The sequence below is a fragment of the Vulpes vulpes genome, chromosome 13, assembly GCF_048418805.1.
Source record: "Vulpes vulpes isolate BD-2025 chromosome 13, VulVul3, whole genome shotgun sequence".
Taxonomy (NCBI): domain Eukaryota; kingdom Metazoa; phylum Chordata; class Mammalia; order Carnivora; family Canidae; genus Vulpes; species Vulpes vulpes.
In genome coordinates, this window is record NC_132792.1 from 97,823,484 (window position 1) to 97,841,707 (window position 18,224).

The window sequence follows — 18,224 nt, forward strand, 5'->3', positions numbered from 1 at the left end:
AATCACCTACTATCAAATAGAGGTATTCAAGAAATATTCACTAAATGAAAAAATTATTTCAAAATATAAGAAGCATTTCAAATCCAATTAGGGACCAATATTTTTGTAATAACTTTCATGTTTCTTATTGTCAAAACTGCTTATTCTGTATACTCCACATCTCCATTTAGAAAACTATCAGACATCTCAAACTTGAAATCTTTAACACTGAATCTCTGAAATCTCCACCACTACCCCCCACCCCACCCAAATCCCTTTACCCAACAGTTTCAGTTGATGGCAATTTCATCACTCCAGTTGCTCTCTGAAAACCATGGAGTCATCCCTTACATGTCTCTTATTCTCATCTTCTGCCTCCCACATTCAATTCTCAGCATATCCTTTGGAGTCTACCTTTAAAATATACCTACAATTTGACAATTCCTTCCACCTCCTCCTCTGCTACCATGGTGGTACAAGCCACCATCACATCTCTTAAGTTGTTCACTGAAATAGACTACTAACGGATTCCTGGCTTCTATTCATGCTTCTCTGTCATCAATTTTCCACACGGTGATCAGAATGAGCTTATTCAAATATGTCAATTCACTCTTCTGCTCAAAATCCTCCAAGAGCTTCCAATTTCAAGGTAAAAACTAAAGTCACTACAAGAGCTTGCAAGATAGATTTGTCCACACAACTTCCTTACATTACTCTGTTCTAGCCACAAACTTCATGTTGTTTCTTGAACAAGCTAGGCACAGTTTCACTTCAGGACCTTTCCACCGCTTGTTTCCTCTGCCTAAAACATTCAAGTCTTTGCTCAAATGTCACCTTCTCAATGAGGTCTTCCTGAGCACTCTACTTCATACTGCAAATACCACCCCCCACCTCCAGCATTCCTAATAAATCTCTCCCTGCTCTATGTTTTCCTTTGCGATAGCCCTTATCATCTTCTAATAAGTTATATGATTTAATTATTTATTGTACCTGCCTTGCTTGCTAGAACATAAAACCCAAGACAGCAGGAATATTCATCTGTTTTGCTAACTGATGTTCTAAAAGTACCTAACTATTGTTGAGACACAGTATGCGCTTAATATTTAGGAAATAAATGAACTCTCGAACTTAAATTATTTAGTATAAAATTAATTCTGACTATAAAATTATCTTCAATGTTTCTTTAAAATATAAAAATATCACTGTAAAACATAATTTTTAGTTTAATAATCCTTCCTCTGTGCAACTATCATTCATATAACTGTCATTAGTATACCTTCCCACAAGGAGGCACTAAAATGACACACAGAAATAGGAGATTTAAAAATATTATGCAAACAGGAGGAATATATACGTATATATTTATATTTATATATGTATACATATATAAATACTGCCAAAAGCTAACAGATGACCAGTACATACACAAATAAAAAGAATCTGACTGGTCAACCAAGAATGGATCCAAAAGCCTTATCATTACATTTGTCTTACTTCCTAGTCCTATGTCAATCTCACCAAAAATTAGTTCTATACACATCTGAGACAGTTCAGAAAGATCTCCTTGATTCCTTACTAATTCTGTAAGAAATGTCAGAATACCATCATGAGTAGCCTTGAACTGATATAGGTTTTTGATCTTACCAAATGATTTCCTCAATTTAATAATCTTAAAAATAATAATCTCATCAGTTGTTATGTCATCTTGTCCCCAAGCTAATACAGAATTTAGTCCTGCTATAAAACCTGACCAGCTGAACTTTCGCAACTAGCAACATTTTCCACTTATTTTCACAACACGATCCTCCAAACTTCCTAAGGAGTTATACCCCCAAATGATTCACTTACCAACAATACTCTCCTCAGTTAGTAATAGGTTCCCCAGAAACTCAACCTTCATTTTTGAAATAGCAAACACTCTCACCATAACAAATGCAATGTTATACTATCTCCACTATGAAAAACTAAGCCTACCTAGCCCTAATAATGTTAACTACTAAGCAGTCACTCCATATCCATATAATCTTAGGGAATGAAGTAACAGCCTTCTTCCCAGACCAGGAGAATTCTCTGGTATATACTTCCAAAGAACTAATCCACTCCTAAAACATTGGGAGACAGAATCTAAGACTTTCTTAGGTTTGTAATAATACCATCAGTTAAGAAACAGGAATGTATGTATTTGTTTAATCTTGAATTTATTATATTTTTACATCTATACCAATCTGGCTAAATTACAAAGTAATGTGCAATCATTACAAAAAACATTAACAACGCAAACAGGAAGCATTGCTAATATGTTTGTGTGTGTGTGTGTGTGTGTGTATTTAGCTTTTAAAAGTAGGGTCACACTATTGTGTGATTTCTTTCATTCTACTGTAGGAATTACTCTTTATCAACATATAATTCAATTCAAGAGTGTAGAATTCAATGATACAAGCTATAAAAATTTTTAACCCACCCTCAATACTGAGACTAGTTCTCAATTTGTTTTTGTTTTGCTAATGTAAACAATGCTTAAATTAACAGTCCCATAGAAAAACTTTTCTGCACTTATTCTGTGCAAATTAAGAGTGAATTACTTAATTCCCAACATTTAGGTTCTTTTTTTTCTCAAACAGAAACGCTTCTCCTTAAGAGAAGTGAGCTAGTGAGCTACATTATTTTCAATTGTGACAAAGGGAGAATCTTTGGGTTTTAGTACAGTCAGAAGCGACTTTTGCTAATTAATAATAGTCTGCCAAAAACTGTATATACATACATATATATACATATATACACAAATATTTATAAATCCTCAGTAAGATATAACCAATCTCTTTACATATGTGGGCTGAATAAGTGCCTGAATTTCATATATACTGTCTAGCAAAGAGTTATAACATGATTTTTTTCTAGGATTCTGAAATGACATGAGCAATGGTATAGGAAAATACTCCCTATAATATACTAATCCAAGTGTGTCCCCATAAATCAATTCTTTACAAATTACAGGGTTACCTCTTTTGTGAAACTTTCCCTAATACTTAAGAGCAGAATTAATCACTTCTACTATGTAAAATATATTTTAAATGTCCAGTACTTCTAAAATAACATGTATTATACTGTACTATTACCATCTGCTGTCTTTAATTTCATTTACAGGACTTTTTGGCATTCAAAAAGTCTTATTTTACTTTTTTTTATAAAAGCAGCATCTTCTTTATAGTTTCCTCCTTTGCTTTTCGTTCTCACAGAAGTCTTCCTCACCTCAAAATTATTTAAATAACTGATGGCTTCCTTAATTCATCCTAAATATCAAATACAGACTTTAAAAGACATTTCATTCATGATCTTGCTTCTGTTTTTAACACCAAAATGTTTTAATTAGACACCTCTTAGTGTGCAGCACCATACTACATACAAGAGGAAGACTCAGAAAGTAGCTATAGTAGGTGAATAAATCATAAATGACGATTACATTTCTGACTAAAAGAACTCCATGTTTATACCATTCACCTGAAATAGTAAATAGAAAATTCAAGCTTATGGGCCTTTTTCTTTAACAGCAAGAAACAGCATAGGGGGAGCTGAGGGAAATGGTGTCTTGTCCACACTGTGCTGAGAGACCTGTGGAATACCCAAATGGATACATCTATTGGAAACTGGATTCATGTTTCACTCAGGCATAAAGACAGATAATAGGGAGTCATCGATGTATAGGTGGAGCCTGAAGTCAGGAATATAAGAAACCAGAAGTATGGATGAAATCTCCCAGAAAGAGTGTATATGATAAAAAAAAAAATGTTCAAGAATAGAATATCAACAATTGATGGACATGTTAAAGATAAGAAGCTGAAGAGGCACCTGGGTGGCTCAATAGTTGAGCGTCTGCCTTTGGCTTGAGATTCCCAGAGTCCCGGGATCGAGTCCACATCAGGGTCCCAGCAGGAAGCCTGCTTCTCCCTCTGCCTATGTCTGCCTCTATGTCTCTCATGAATAAATAAATAAAATCTTAAAAAAAAAAAAAAGATAAGCTGAGTAGCTAGAAAGGTAAAAAGAAAACTATCACAGAAGTCAAACAAATGTTTCAAAGGAGAAAGAAGTCAACATCGCACTGACTAAATATACATTATCATGTTTATCAAACACTCAAAACTTAAAAATTCTTAAAGTGATGCCAATATTTAAGAAAGTTCTTTCCATGGGGAGCATGAGTGGCTCAGTCTCAGGATCCTGGAATAGAGCCCTCCAGCAGGCTCCCTACTCATCAGGGAGTCTACTTCTCCCTCTGCCCCTCACCCTGCTCATGCTCTCTTTCTCTCTCTCTCTTGCTCACTCTCTCAATAAATAAATAAAATCTTAAAAATTCTTTCCACACTTCTAAATAAGAATGCAAACACTTTCATTTTTTAAAAATAAGAAACAGAACTGTGGATGGCAAGGTTGTATGTGAACAGAAAAGGATAAAGTATGTATTTATATCAGCTTTTATTTGCATAAAAAAATCTAAGATAGAGACAGAGTGGGCTTCTGTATGACCTTTTGTAGTTTTTGATGTTCTGACCATATCAAAGTACTACCTATGCTGAAAGTGAAGGTAAAATTTATAAATGAAATATAGTATGTTAATCTGTAAGATGTTCCACATCTCTAAGCACATGTTCTTTCACTTCAGGTAGATCATACCTGTCAGTGAATTCTGTAACGCCAAATTTTAGTCAATGAATAACTTTAAAACAGATGTTTTGCCAGTACTGAATCTAAAGACTACACATTATCACTTTTACTGAAGCTTGTGTAATGAGAGGTTAATCAAATGCTGTCCAAGGGTTGCTGAGAACATCAAGTGCACATCACCAAAAAAAAAAAAAAAAAAGAAAAAAAGAAAGAAATGCAACTTAGGAAATATAAAATATAAGACTACTGTACTTACTCTAAATCAATTTGTATTAATAGTCCAGACTTTTATTCTTTGTAGAGAATACACAATAAACAAAAATAATCTTTAATAGGCTTAAAATTCAAGAAGTGTATCTGGTTAAACTGGGAATTTTTTAAACCTTTTTTAAGGAATTTTTTAAAAACTCAAATACTCAATGAATTAAGTGAAAAGCAAGATAAGCAATTCCTATCAGCCTCCAACCTTCTTTTAAAATTAGGAGACATGCTGATATACTCAACCTCAGGGGATGTCACTGTCAAGTCTCCCAACTCTCTCCCTAAACCCTTCATATGTATTCAGAATTGAATCCTGCTAGTCTTACTTCAAACACTCCTGAATCAGACTTCTCTTTCTGTTTATACTTCTGTGTACTACCTTCATCTTATTTATCATCAGTATTTTCTATGTACCCCCTCCATGTTAATTAACCTACCTGAGACTCTGTAGGTGAATTGTTTATTTTAGTCCTCATAACAATACTATAGAATAAGTATTACCCTCTCATACTGTAAAAATAGTTTGTGGTACACAACATCAAATGAAGTTGCTAGTACCAGGATAGGAATATTTTCCTTAATTTGCTTATCTTCAGAATGTCACTGGATGTTTCATTTAAAAAGCATGGAAATATAAGGTCTTCAATTCCTAGATGCACATTAGACTTACCTGAGAAGCTTTTAAAATATGCAGCCAAGGTAGATAAACACAAGACTATGGCTGTCCATGTTCTTTCCAGCTCTACAATTTTTAATTCTGTGAAATATTTCCAGTCTGTAGGTCTTAAAATGAACTACAATAGAAAGACTCTTTATTCCCCAAGTTTTTCCCAAATAAAAATAACTTTTCTTTGGGGTGCCAGGGTGGTATAGTTGGCTGAGTGTCCAACTTTTGGTTTTGGCTCAGGTCATGATCTCAGGATCATGAGATCAAGCCTCGAGTTGGGCTCCACACTGAGTAGAATCTGCTTGAGAATCTCTTTCCCTCTCCCTCTGCCCCTTCCACTCAGGTGCATGCATGCTCACTCTCTCTCTCAAATAAATAAATCAATCTTAAAAAAATAAATAAAAACTTCTTGATTTAAACTGTCCTCTCATAATTCTTTCCTAAATCACTGGTGTCTACCATTTTGTATACACTAATACTACCGAACAACAAAAATAAGTGACCAATAACTAATATTAGGTTAAAACTTAAAAATCCAATTTATTCAAAGTATATTTGAGAAGGAAAGACTGACATATAACATAATCATAATGTCTACTGGCAAAATATTCCTAGTTCATATATGAAAATAGTCAATGGTTTATGCTACTTCAGAAAGTAAATACCAACCCTCAAGTGATGCCTCCAAGGTTTATCTAGATAAAGAGGGCCCCGGGTGCATATACTAAAGAAGCCAGAGTAGGGTATGTTTTCAATTACGTCAGCTTTTTATAACTAGATGGTCTTTTTCCATGCCGCCTTTGCTGTTCGGTTGCACTGATTATATTGTATGCCTGCCTATAGATTACACTAATCTGATTCTGATTAGTTTCTGATTAGTTGCTTCCCGGCTAAGGACTTAAAATTTAAAAAACAAACTTCCTAAAATATATATAAGGTTAAGAATAAATAAATAAATATATGAATGGATAATGCTTTTGTAGTAAGAATACATAGGGCCCAAATAAAAAAGTAAAATGCCTAAGTGTTAATGCACTGGATTTATAAGTTATTTTTCTCCTTATAGATCTTTTTCCATTTATTCCTGGTTTTTGAACTCTTGACTTTCTTTCAAATAAGAGAAGCTTGCTAGATGTAGCCTAGTCCCAGATATATGAAATAGTACTATAAATATATAATTTCTCTTTTGGGGGATATGAAAAAAACCTGAAAGTTGAATCTGTATATAATTATGAGCATACTTCCAATTCTCACTAGTTAAATGAAGTGAAAAACTATTCTGGAAAACTTTTTTTTTTTTTTTAACCCCAAAACATACAGTTCTTTTTCACAGTCAAAATTTCTCAAACTATACTTATTTACTAGCATATCCTCTCTCCCTTTTGGCAGACTGGTTGCATTCATTATCTCTAGTTTTCCCAAATTTACATTACTTCCTATTTCATCTCTAATCCTTCTAACTGATTTTTCCCTCTCTCTAGCCCCACTTTTCTTTACTGGCTCTAGTCTCTCTTATGAGAGACTTATCCTCTTATCCTCTCTACTATGAGAATATATTTATTTCTATTTTTTCAAAAACTTCTCCTCCTTTGTTAACTCCTTAAGCAATTTGACCTTCAAAACGCTCATATCTTTTTAATAAAAATTTGACCATGTGTTTTAAACTTTGACCAATATTAGGAGGCAAAAATTTTATTTCGAAATATACAAATGGCAGTTTTTATATTTAGTAAAATATGATGTAAATGGTAACTCCATATTAAAGGAGTGAAATAATGGTAGATGGTTAGTAACAAAATGTGTCTCTTTCCCTTTTGCTGTTTTTCTTTTAAAGATTTTATTAAAAAAAAAAAAAGATTTTATTTATTCATGAGAGACACAGAGAGACAGGCAGAGAGACAGAGACACAGGCAGAGGGAGAAGCAGGCTCCATGCTGGGAGCCTGAAGCGGAAGGATCCCAGGACTCCAGGATCACACCCTGGGGCAAAGGCAGGTGCTAAACTGCTGAGCCACCCAGGGATCCCTGGAATAGTAAGTTCTAAGACATCTTTTTGCACCAAAATGAATTTCCATGATAGCTCAACTTTACCACACCGGCATCTCAATAATTACTATCTTCCTGAAGAAGGGCAAGAGAAATTAAATTAGTAAGATACATGATCTGACCAAATATTTTTGTACTCTACATAAAGGCTAGAGAATATGAGACATAGGGACACCTGGGTGGCTTAGTGGTTGAGTGTCTGTCTTCGGCTCAGGGTGTGATCCTAGAGTCCTGGGATGGAGTCCCACATTGGGCTCCCTGCATGGACCCTCTTCTCCCTCTGCCTATGTCTCTGCCTTTCTCTGAGTCTCTCATGAATAAATAAATAAAATCTTAAAAAAAAAAAAAAAAAGAACATGAGACATATTTGAGAGGCTGTAATGTTTAAGGCTGGAAGACATTTCCACATTTTATGGAGACAGTATTTCAAATCAAGACAAACTAGAAAAAACCCACAGTTTACACAGTATCATAAGTTACACAAAGAATTTCAATTCGCTGGGTAGAAGGAAGGAGGAGGAATATAGAATCGGCAGAGGACATTTTACCACATCCCAACTACTCACAAGATTCTAGTAAGACTACCTAAAGGGAAACGTCCCCCTTTCCACTGTCAATGCCCTGAGACTTGAATCTCTGCCATAATTAGTTGTTACTGATGAGAACATGTTGAGACTGTCATTATCTTCAGATGTTTTAGAACAGGGAAACAAGTTTAAGAATCACTTAATTATAGGTCACCATGGTGACGATAAGCTAAATTCTTAACCTACTACTTTAACCTATAATTTAGTCCCCAAACTATAAGCAGACCCAGTCACATCACATTTTTTAAAAATTAACACCTAAATACAATGCGAGACCAAAAAAACAAGAAACAAAAACCTGAAAATAATTAAGGTAATCATTTCTGTGACAACATAATAAATCAATCAAGACACTGCCGGTTGTAAAATTCAAACTCTATGAAGACCTAGCCAAGTTCTACCCATATACTCCAACTTAAGAGCAAATCGATCAGGATTTTATTTCCTTTCCTAGTAGCAACAAGACATGATAGCGTAATGCACAAACTGCTTTCAGTAAGGCCAGAGTTCAAATCCCATGCTACCATTTACCAACTATGGGTCCCCAGGCATGTTAATTAATCTGAGACTCCGTTTCCTCAACTACAGAATGGAGCTAATATCCTAAAGGCTTCTGAGGATGAAATACTGAAGGGACTCAATGCATAGTAGTCATTCTGCAAGTGTCTGTTCTCTCTCCAAAGAAACAGTTACATTTGAAAATCCATAAAAGTAACTAATATTCTGTTACTTATTCCTTGGACAGCAAAACAATACAATTCTAGTACTGTAAAGAATCACCTAAGGTGATTAGCACATTCAAACAACTCTCTACGAAGACAACAAAAAAAGCTCAACAAATATTTTAAAAATATGCTTAAAGATATAAAAGAGTACACAAAAAGTAGCAAATGATCAGGCCGAGTTCAGAAGGAAAAAGAAAATCCAGAGAGGTGGGCCCAAACTTGGGAGGGGGTGGGGAGTGAGTAACATTTGCTATGGGTACATTAGCCAATCTATAAAGCCAGCTGATAATTTCCCAAAACTGGTAAAAGACATAAATTCACAGATTTCAGAAATCTCAACACACAAGCAGAGTAAATAAAAGAAATCCACACCTATAGATAGTACAGCAAAATTTCAGAAAACTCTAGACAAAGCAAAAAATAGATTACCTTCAGAATAGTAACACCAATAACTAAATTTCCAAGAGATACAAGATGGAAACAACAATCTGTCCTGGCAACAAAATTTCGTAAGAACGACGGTGAAATAATTTTTCAGATCACCAAACAACAAACAAACCTAAGGTATTTGTCACAAGCAAATCAGTCCTAAAGAAAATACTAAAATATGTTCTTTAGGGAAGAGAAAGAAAATGATCTGAGAAAAGAGGTGGTAAATGAAGGGAGAAATGAAAAGCATGAGAAATGGTAACAATGATAACACTAAGAGCAAACCACTGAAAAGATATTAAGTCTTTAAGTACATAATTTCCAAACTAGAAGAGAAAAAAAGAACAAAAATAAAAGGCTTTTGTTTCTCTAAAAGAAAAAAGGAATATAGAACAGATAATACAAAGTACACTGTATGATGGTAACTTTAAACTTAGATACATGAGTGATTGATTATATTCAATATAAACGGATAGATTTAATGTTCCAATTAAAAGATTGCTAGACTGGATTTTTTTTAAAACCTACATGCCATTCATAAAACATTACCTGTAATACAAGGAAATAGAAAGGTGAATATACCATGCAAACACTAAAGAAAACCAACTGAGCTATTCTAATATCAGATAAGTAGACATTAAGACAAAATGCAATTATTAGACATAAAGAGGGGAATACTTCATAATGACAAATGTTACAAAGAACCAGAAAGCTGTAAATGTTCTAAAGTATATATGCACTTACTAACAATGTCGCAAAATGTCATATTAAGAAAAAACTTGGAAGAGTTATAAGAAAAAGATATAATCCACAATTATACATTTTAAACATACATCTCTCAGTAACTGACATAACAAAGCATCAGAAAAGTTAAAAATAGTAAAGCTATAGAAGATTCAAACAAGATGGCCACACTTGACCCAATAAACATATACAGGCTTTCAGGGGCTAAATACACATTCTCTTTAAGTACACATAGAACATCTGTAAAGACTGACCATATGCTTCAATATAAAACAAACCTCAAAGAATTCCAGAGAACTGAATCATAGAAAATGTTATGTAACTACATGCAATAATGTTAGAAATCATTAATAAAAAGAAAATGATAAAATTTCCATATGTTTGAAAACTAGAAAGTATGTTTGTCAACCCATGTATAAAGAAGAAATAACACTGGAAATTAGAAAATATTTGGAACTGAACAAATATAAATATAGAACTATGACTAATGGGAAATTTATGCCTTTAAATGTATATATTAGCATTACATGAAAACTGATAAAGTAGGCATTCATCTCAAAACTCAGAAAAAGAACAGCAAAATACAATAAAAGTAAAAGGAAATAAAAAGACAAGATCAGAAATTAATCACACTCAAAAACACACAAAAGAGCAGTAGTTCACGAAAGATGGTTCTCAGTTCTCAAGACTCTTTCAGAGTCCAAAATGTCAACCTATTTTCATAACAATACTTTTATGCCATGTTGATATTTAAAACAATGGTGCAAAAGTAAGAAAGTGGGTTTAACTGCCAGAGTTTTGGCATGAATGAAGGCACCAAATTCTACAGTAAATCACTGTATTATTTATTGACTGCTAGACTAGCAGTTAAAAAAAAGTCACTTCACTTAAGAACGTCCTTGATGAAACAGTAAAAATTACTCATTTGTTAAATTCTCTATGTCAGTTGAATATTCTGGGACAAAATAAGAAAGTAACAAACGTATCTGTTGCAAATCAAAGTAAGATAAACGCACTTTGTGACTGAGTTGCTTGCTGATCCACACAGTTTTTATGGAACTCCATTTTTAATTCAAAGAACTACTGCTAGACAAACTAGACTTACCCAGACTTGGGTTTCTGGCAGACATTTGCTCAAAAATTAACACATTAAGCCTGGAAAATAACTGACAGCATTTCTTGCCAATGATTAAGTTTGAATTTTCAAGCAAGAATTGGGAATTTGGCAAACTTCTATCTACCATCTTGAGTTTGACAGCATCCCAATACTTAACTTCTGATGAGACTGGTGGTGATACCAAAAACCGTTTTTGGTATCATATAATGAAATACGTAAATATTTAGATGTACATAACTCAATGCACTTCTATTTTCCAAATGACCAAAGCATGTTACAAAATTATACATGATAGAAGATCCATCCAAAATGCAGGACAGACCAATGAACTCTAATATACCAGAATAAGAAAAATCTATTGATATTGTTTCAGATTCCGTATCGCAAAAAACCTTTAGAAACACTTGTTGAAATCCGCTGTACTATCAAAGAAGATTATTGTACAACAATATGAAAACACTATTAAAATAGTTTTCCCTTTTCCAATTCCATATCTGAGTGAAAAGGATTTTTTTCTATTTCAACCAAGACATTTTATACCAGATTGAATTCAGAAACATAAGAGAATATACCTGTTTTAATTAAGTCAGACATTTAAATGAAATGTGCTAAATTATTAAACAATGCTATTCCTTTCCTACTTAAACTTGTTCTAAAAGAGTTATTTTTCCTTTAAAGAACATTATTTACATTAACATGTAATGGGTTCATTATTGTTCATTCTAAATGAGCTGATAAACACTTGAAAACTTTCTCAGTCTTAATTTAAAAACTGAGGAAAATTTACAAATATATCAATATATATATATAACCCATATAAAGTTCTTCAGAGTCCTCAATAATTTTTAAGTATAATGGGGTTCTGAGAACAAGAGGTTTGAGAAATGCTGTCACAGCAAAAATAAAAGTCAAAAATTGATTCCTTGAAAAGACAAAAAAAAGATAAACAACTGGCAAGAATATCAAAACATTTTAAAAGAGAAGGCACAAATAAACTATATTAAAAAATAAAAAAGAAAATATCACCATAGATGCTGAGGACATTAGAAAGACAAGATTATTTCATGAACTTTACGGCAATAAATTTGAAAATTTAGTAAATGCTAAAAAGCACAATTTACCAAAATAGGCAACTCACAAAATATATGTTTTAAATTGTCCAAAGACCAATAAAGAAATTGAGTTAGTAAACAAAAGCCTTCCCACAAAGAAAACTCCAGACTCTCATGGCTTTTCTAAAGAAGTACACCAATCATTTAAGAACAATAGCTCTATCATACAAATTATTCCAGATAAGAAAAAGTAGGAACATTCTCCAGTTCATTTTATAAAACCAAAATAACCTCAAAATAAAACCCCGACAAATGCATTATAAAAAAGGAAAATTAAAGGTCAATTACACTCAAGAACAAAGACATAAAAATTGTGATCAAAATTTTAACAAACTGAATACATCAATTTTTTTAAAGACCATGACCAAACCAAACCAAACCAAAGATCATGACCAAGTGGGCCATGAAAAAGGTTAATTACAAGAATGCAAGATTGATTGCACATTAAAAAGTAAATCAATGTAATTCGCCACATTAACAGATTAAAAGAAAAATTATGATCATCTCATTAAATGCAATAAAAGTATTTAATAAAATTTAACATCCATTCAAGATATAAACTCTTACTTAGCACAACAGAAACAGAAGGGAACTTCCTTAATCTGATAAAAGGCATCTACAAAAAACTCCAGCAAACATCATACTTATTAATGGTCAAAGAGTGAAAGCTTTCCCTTTGTGATCAGGAACAAGATAAAGTTGTCCTCTATCACCACTTCTATTCGGGAATGTAGTGGAGGTCCTAGCCAGAAAAGTAAGGCAAGAGAAAGAAATAAAAGATGTAAGGATTGGCAAGAAAGAAACAAAACTCATTATTCACAAATATGTTCGTGAATACAGAAAATAGAAGGTATCTACAGAAAAATTGTTAGAAATAAGAGTTGAACAAGACTGTGAAACTCAGTATCAATTGCGCATTTCCATGTAAACAGCAAATGCAGTTAGAAAATAAAACTTAAAAAATAAAGACTCTTAAAACAGCCTCAAAAAATATGAGGTGCCTAACAGTGAGTCCATTGGGAGACGTGCAAATCCTCTGCAGGGAAATCATAAAACTTCATTGAAAGATATTTACAGGATTAAAAAAAATGAAAATATATGCAATGATCATGATTTGACACACTCAGTATTGTGAAGATATAAATTCTCCCCAAATTAATTTAGAGTCAAGAGAATCTCAATGAAAATCACAACAGGATTGTGTTGGGCATGCTGGTTTTTAAGCATATATGGAAATGCAAAGGACCAATAGCCATGATATTCTTGAAAAACATTAAGTAGTAAAGAACCTCTCTAACATACATCAAGATTTAGAAGACTATGACAAGTGTGACAAGATAGTGGAATTTATAAAACAGACCAATGGGACAGAATAGAGATCAGACAGAGAACCACACATATGGGTGGCCTGACAAAATACAGAAAAGTCATTGTTTTCTTTTTCCAACAGATAATGCTGGGACAGAAATCTACCCGTACGTAAACAAATGAAATTGAACCCACTTCTCACACCATTCACAAAAACAAATTCCACCTAGCTAGTAATCAAATTCATAGTAATAATCATATGAATTATTTCAGATTCAAAAAGAAATGTATTGATTATATATTCCCAGTGGGAAATACCCTAAAGACAAACATCATCTTATTAGTGGCATTCTTGGTATTGTTAAACTGAAATTACTTTATACATGTATAAAGCAAATAAATAACCATGATAATGCCATTATGGTACCAAGATTCTTAGAATAAGACACAAGAAATAATATATAAAATCAAAGCTAATTCCTGAAGGGAAATATCACTAATTCAACATGTTATTTCTTTCTCTAAAAAACATGTTTATTAGTTCTATTCACCAAAAATACCAAAAAAAACAAAGAAACCCCAGTAATAACGAATGCCCCAAACATCCAAATTGGGGTCTCTAGGTATCAATTCCCAGTGAAAAAAGTGCTGCTTGAAAAAAATAGCTGAGGCAGAATAGTTCCGGGGCAGAAAATATAGTCACAGCTCTCTCAAATCCTGAAAGAATAGAAGCTGTACAATAATACTTGAATCATGTCAGATGGACACAGCAGCCAAATGAACAGCCTCTCACTGACCAAAGAGGAGACAACCTGAAGTATCAAAAAGAATGATGCAATGGACTTACACACTTTAAAAATATAAAAACATGAATGTTTAGATGACAATAAAAAAAATATCACTGGTCAGATTGCTAGGGGCCAGCTTGTTATTTTGAAAACTGATTAAGAGGATAGAAACCAATCTTTAATCATGATTCTCATATAGGGACTCTCTATCTCAGAATAACCAAATACTTGAGGAAAGAAGTTTTTCTTTTTTAAAAGTACAGCTAATAAATGCAGGAGGAACTATAAAATTAGAAATTCATCATGATCTCAATGTGAAATAATAGATCTGATCAACAAGTATTAATGACTGCTAAAACCATTAAGTCAAAGGTTGATGGGGAACTTTATAATAGATTCATCAGGCCAGTATCAACTGTACCCATGGACCCATTTTTTTTTTTTTTAAATAGACTTCACGCCCCAAACTGGCGCTTGAACTCACGTCCCTGGGATCAAGAGTCACATGTTCTACCGAGTGAGCCAGCCAGACATTCTATCCCATCTTAATATTACTAAAAATGGAACAACCAGAGGTCCCATCCCATCTTAACATTACTAAAAATGGAACAACCAAAATGTTCCTCCTGATGTGATACAATAGACAAGTGCAGTTCAACTCAAGGCTTAAATTCATGACCATGAGATCAATATCTGAACTGAGATCAAGAGTCAGATGTTTAATTGACTGAGCAACCCAGGTGCCCCTCAATGAAATATTCCTAACACAAAACACAAAACCTAACCCTAATCAAGCCTCTCTACCTAATTACCAGTTTATAGGAAATAAGAGATGAAATGGAAGAACACATTAAAGGACCATGAGGATACAATTAGCCAAATCTAGAATGTGAGAAACTCTATAAATATGACCCAGTTTCTTCAACAAATAAACAGAATAAAAAAGATAAATTGATATAGATTAAAAGAAACTTAAGACATGTATCAACCAATGCAACATGTGGATCTTGTCTGGATTCTGCAGCAAACAATCGTTTAAACATTTGGGTGTGGGCAGCCCTGGTGGCCCAGCAGTTTAGTGCTGCCTTCAGCCCGGGGAGTGATCCTGGGGGCCTGGGATCGAGTCCCACATCAGGCTCCCTGCATGGAGCCTGCTTTTCCCTCTGCCTGTTATCTCTGTCTCTCTGTCTCTCTCTCTGTGTCTCTCATGAATAAATAAAATAAAATAAATAAAATAAAATAAAATAAACAAACATTTGGGTGCTTTTAAGATAATCAATGAAAACTGAAGATAGCCTGGGTATGATAAAACGTTAAGAAATTCTGGTTAATCTTTTGGGTGGAATAATGCTTCTTCTCTGCTAAGATGCATACTGAAGTATTTGCCAAGGAAAGTATATGATGCCTGGGTTTTGCTTTGAAATACTATAGACTTACTCATAAATTTTATCTGCAATTATAGATGAAAATAATTAAATAAGTAGGTAGGTCGGTGGGTGGGTATGTGGGTAAATGGATGGATGGATATAACTTCTTCAGGGAGGGAATCAATTCTAGGTGAATTAACTCAAATTCAATATGAAGGCAAAACAATGAAGCTTTTAGATCATATAGAAGAATACCCTTATGTTCGCAAAGGGCAGAATTTACTAAACAAAACTTAAAAATCACTAAACAAAAATGTGTTATCCTGTACATAAGTCTAAAAGATTTTGTCTACTTTATACTATTTTAAAGGTACTTACTGCTGGTAAAAGAGACTGCATATTTTGATTAGAATCTGCTATTGTAGCAAGGTAGACCAAGTTCGTATGCAACATCTGCTGATACCTATTAAAACAAAACAAATATCAATATTTAAAAATAATTTTCTTCCTATCTGCTTCAATACAAATTAGCATTCTAATTATTTCCCAGGTTTAATAAAAGATTTATGTTACCTGAACATCAATAGCACTTCAATTTTTTCCTAGTTCCTCTGCAAAATAATTCCAAATAATAAATACATTCAAAGATAATAATACACATAAAGAGTTTACCATGTGCTAGATATTGTTATAGTTGTTTTATATACTCATATGTTTCAGTCAATTCTCAAACCCACAATGAGGTAAAAGTTCTTACTTTCTTCATTTTACAGATGAGACACATGAGGTTTTGAAAAGTTAGTAACATGTACAATATTTGTGCAGCTCAGGAAATGGAATTACTGAGATATGTACCAGCTCTATACACTGCACATATGCTTTCCAAAAAGAGACCTAGAATGAAGGAATTCAACAAAACTGACATGTTACTCCTCTTCCCCCCCTGCCAATTTCATATTGCCAAAACCCTCAAACCCAAGTCAAGGGAAAAAGCTCTACAGAAAATGTCAGGAAGGAGGCAGAAATCACATAAACTTTTTCTTTCTCTGGCAGCAGTGACCAACAATTTATGCCTGCTACAGTTATGCTGCCCATCTGTTAGGGCTCAGCATTAAAGAAGATAACAAACATGTTTACTTACAAATTTTATATATATATATACATATATATATATATATATATACACACACACATACACACACACACACACATATATGTAATATGAGACAAAATAACTGGACACTAATACCATTAAGAATTAGCTTTATAAAACAAAGCAAATTCTCATTACTGCAACAAAGTGGTTAAACATGCTCACTGTAATCTTATGAATTAGTTTTGCTGACTCTGCAAATTGGTAGTGATTCAGTTACTAATGTTTGTAAACCCTCCAAATAAAAACTTATAAATCCTATACTAAATTGTTAGGCTGTTTTAGAATTTTGTTTACCTAGGAACATTATATACAAATTAAAATAATGAAAATAAGATAAAAGAATTTTATTCAGCTAAATAAAGTCTTCTAAAACAGATCTCAGGGATGCCTGGGTGGCTCAGTAGTTGAGCGTCTGCCTTTGGCTCAGGATGTGATCCCGGAGTCCCAGGACCGAGTCCCACATTGGGCTTTCTGCATGGAGCCTGCTTCTCCCTCTGCCTATGTCTCTGCCTTTCTCCCTCTCTGTGTCTTTCATGAATAAATAAATAAAATCTTTAAATAATAATACAGATCACATATAAAATCATTATCTATATATCACATAAGGAATCCTAGGAAATTTTTTGCAGCATTATTTTTTTCTATTAGAACTGGTTTCACTACTTTTTTCTTATTAGAGGAAAAACAACTTCTCACTGACCCTTGATTTTCCTAACGTTTATGCTCATTTTTTATTTTTTACAGATTTATTGAGGTATAACCAATATAAAAAAGAACGACACATATTTAACTTGTCCAATTTGATGAGTTTGGACATATGAAAACACCTGTGACACCATCACCCCAATCAAGGTAACAGACATAACCAACACTTCCCAAAGTGTTTGTTTCCTTTTATGACTTTGCTGTTAAAAAACAAGTTTAGAATCTTAATGTTCCTCCTCACATATTACTCTATGTTGCTCAATTAGACATGATATAATGTTTGTTACAGTGATCCTCAGACAAAAGAGGACCAGGAGTTATTGTATTGTACTGAATTATTCATAATGATTAATTATGTTGTCAAAATTCACAGGCACCACTAGCTGGAACCATTTCATTATTCTGTGAAGATCCTGAATGGAATTTAAGGTATAGGGTTCCAAAATCTTGCCATTTTTTAAAACTATTCAGCCATTTTTAATTAGAACAGGAAATCCACTTCAAAGTCTACTCCTTGAAGTGTCTTTTCTGAGAATATGGCTTTAAAGTATTCAGATATGAAATTTGCTGACCAC

The 18,224-nt window shown here is 33.3% G+C and overlaps 1 protein-coding gene across 8 annotated transcripts in view; it reads right to left on the reverse strand.

The window, feature by feature from the left end:
• SS18 (SS18 subunit of BAF chromatin remodeling complex) overlaps window positions 1-18,224 on the reverse strand; it is an 81,625-nt gene that overhangs the window by 53,399 nt on the left and 10,002 nt on the right. For all 8 annotated transcript variants that reach the window (XM_072735129.1, XM_072735131.1, XM_072735127.1 and 5 more), the window contains exon 3: window positions 16,167-16,251. In XM_072735129.1, coding sequence (XP_072591230.1) covers window positions 16,167-16,251 — 85 coding nt within the window. The remainder of the gene's footprint in view (window positions 1-16,166; window positions 16,252-18,224) is intronic.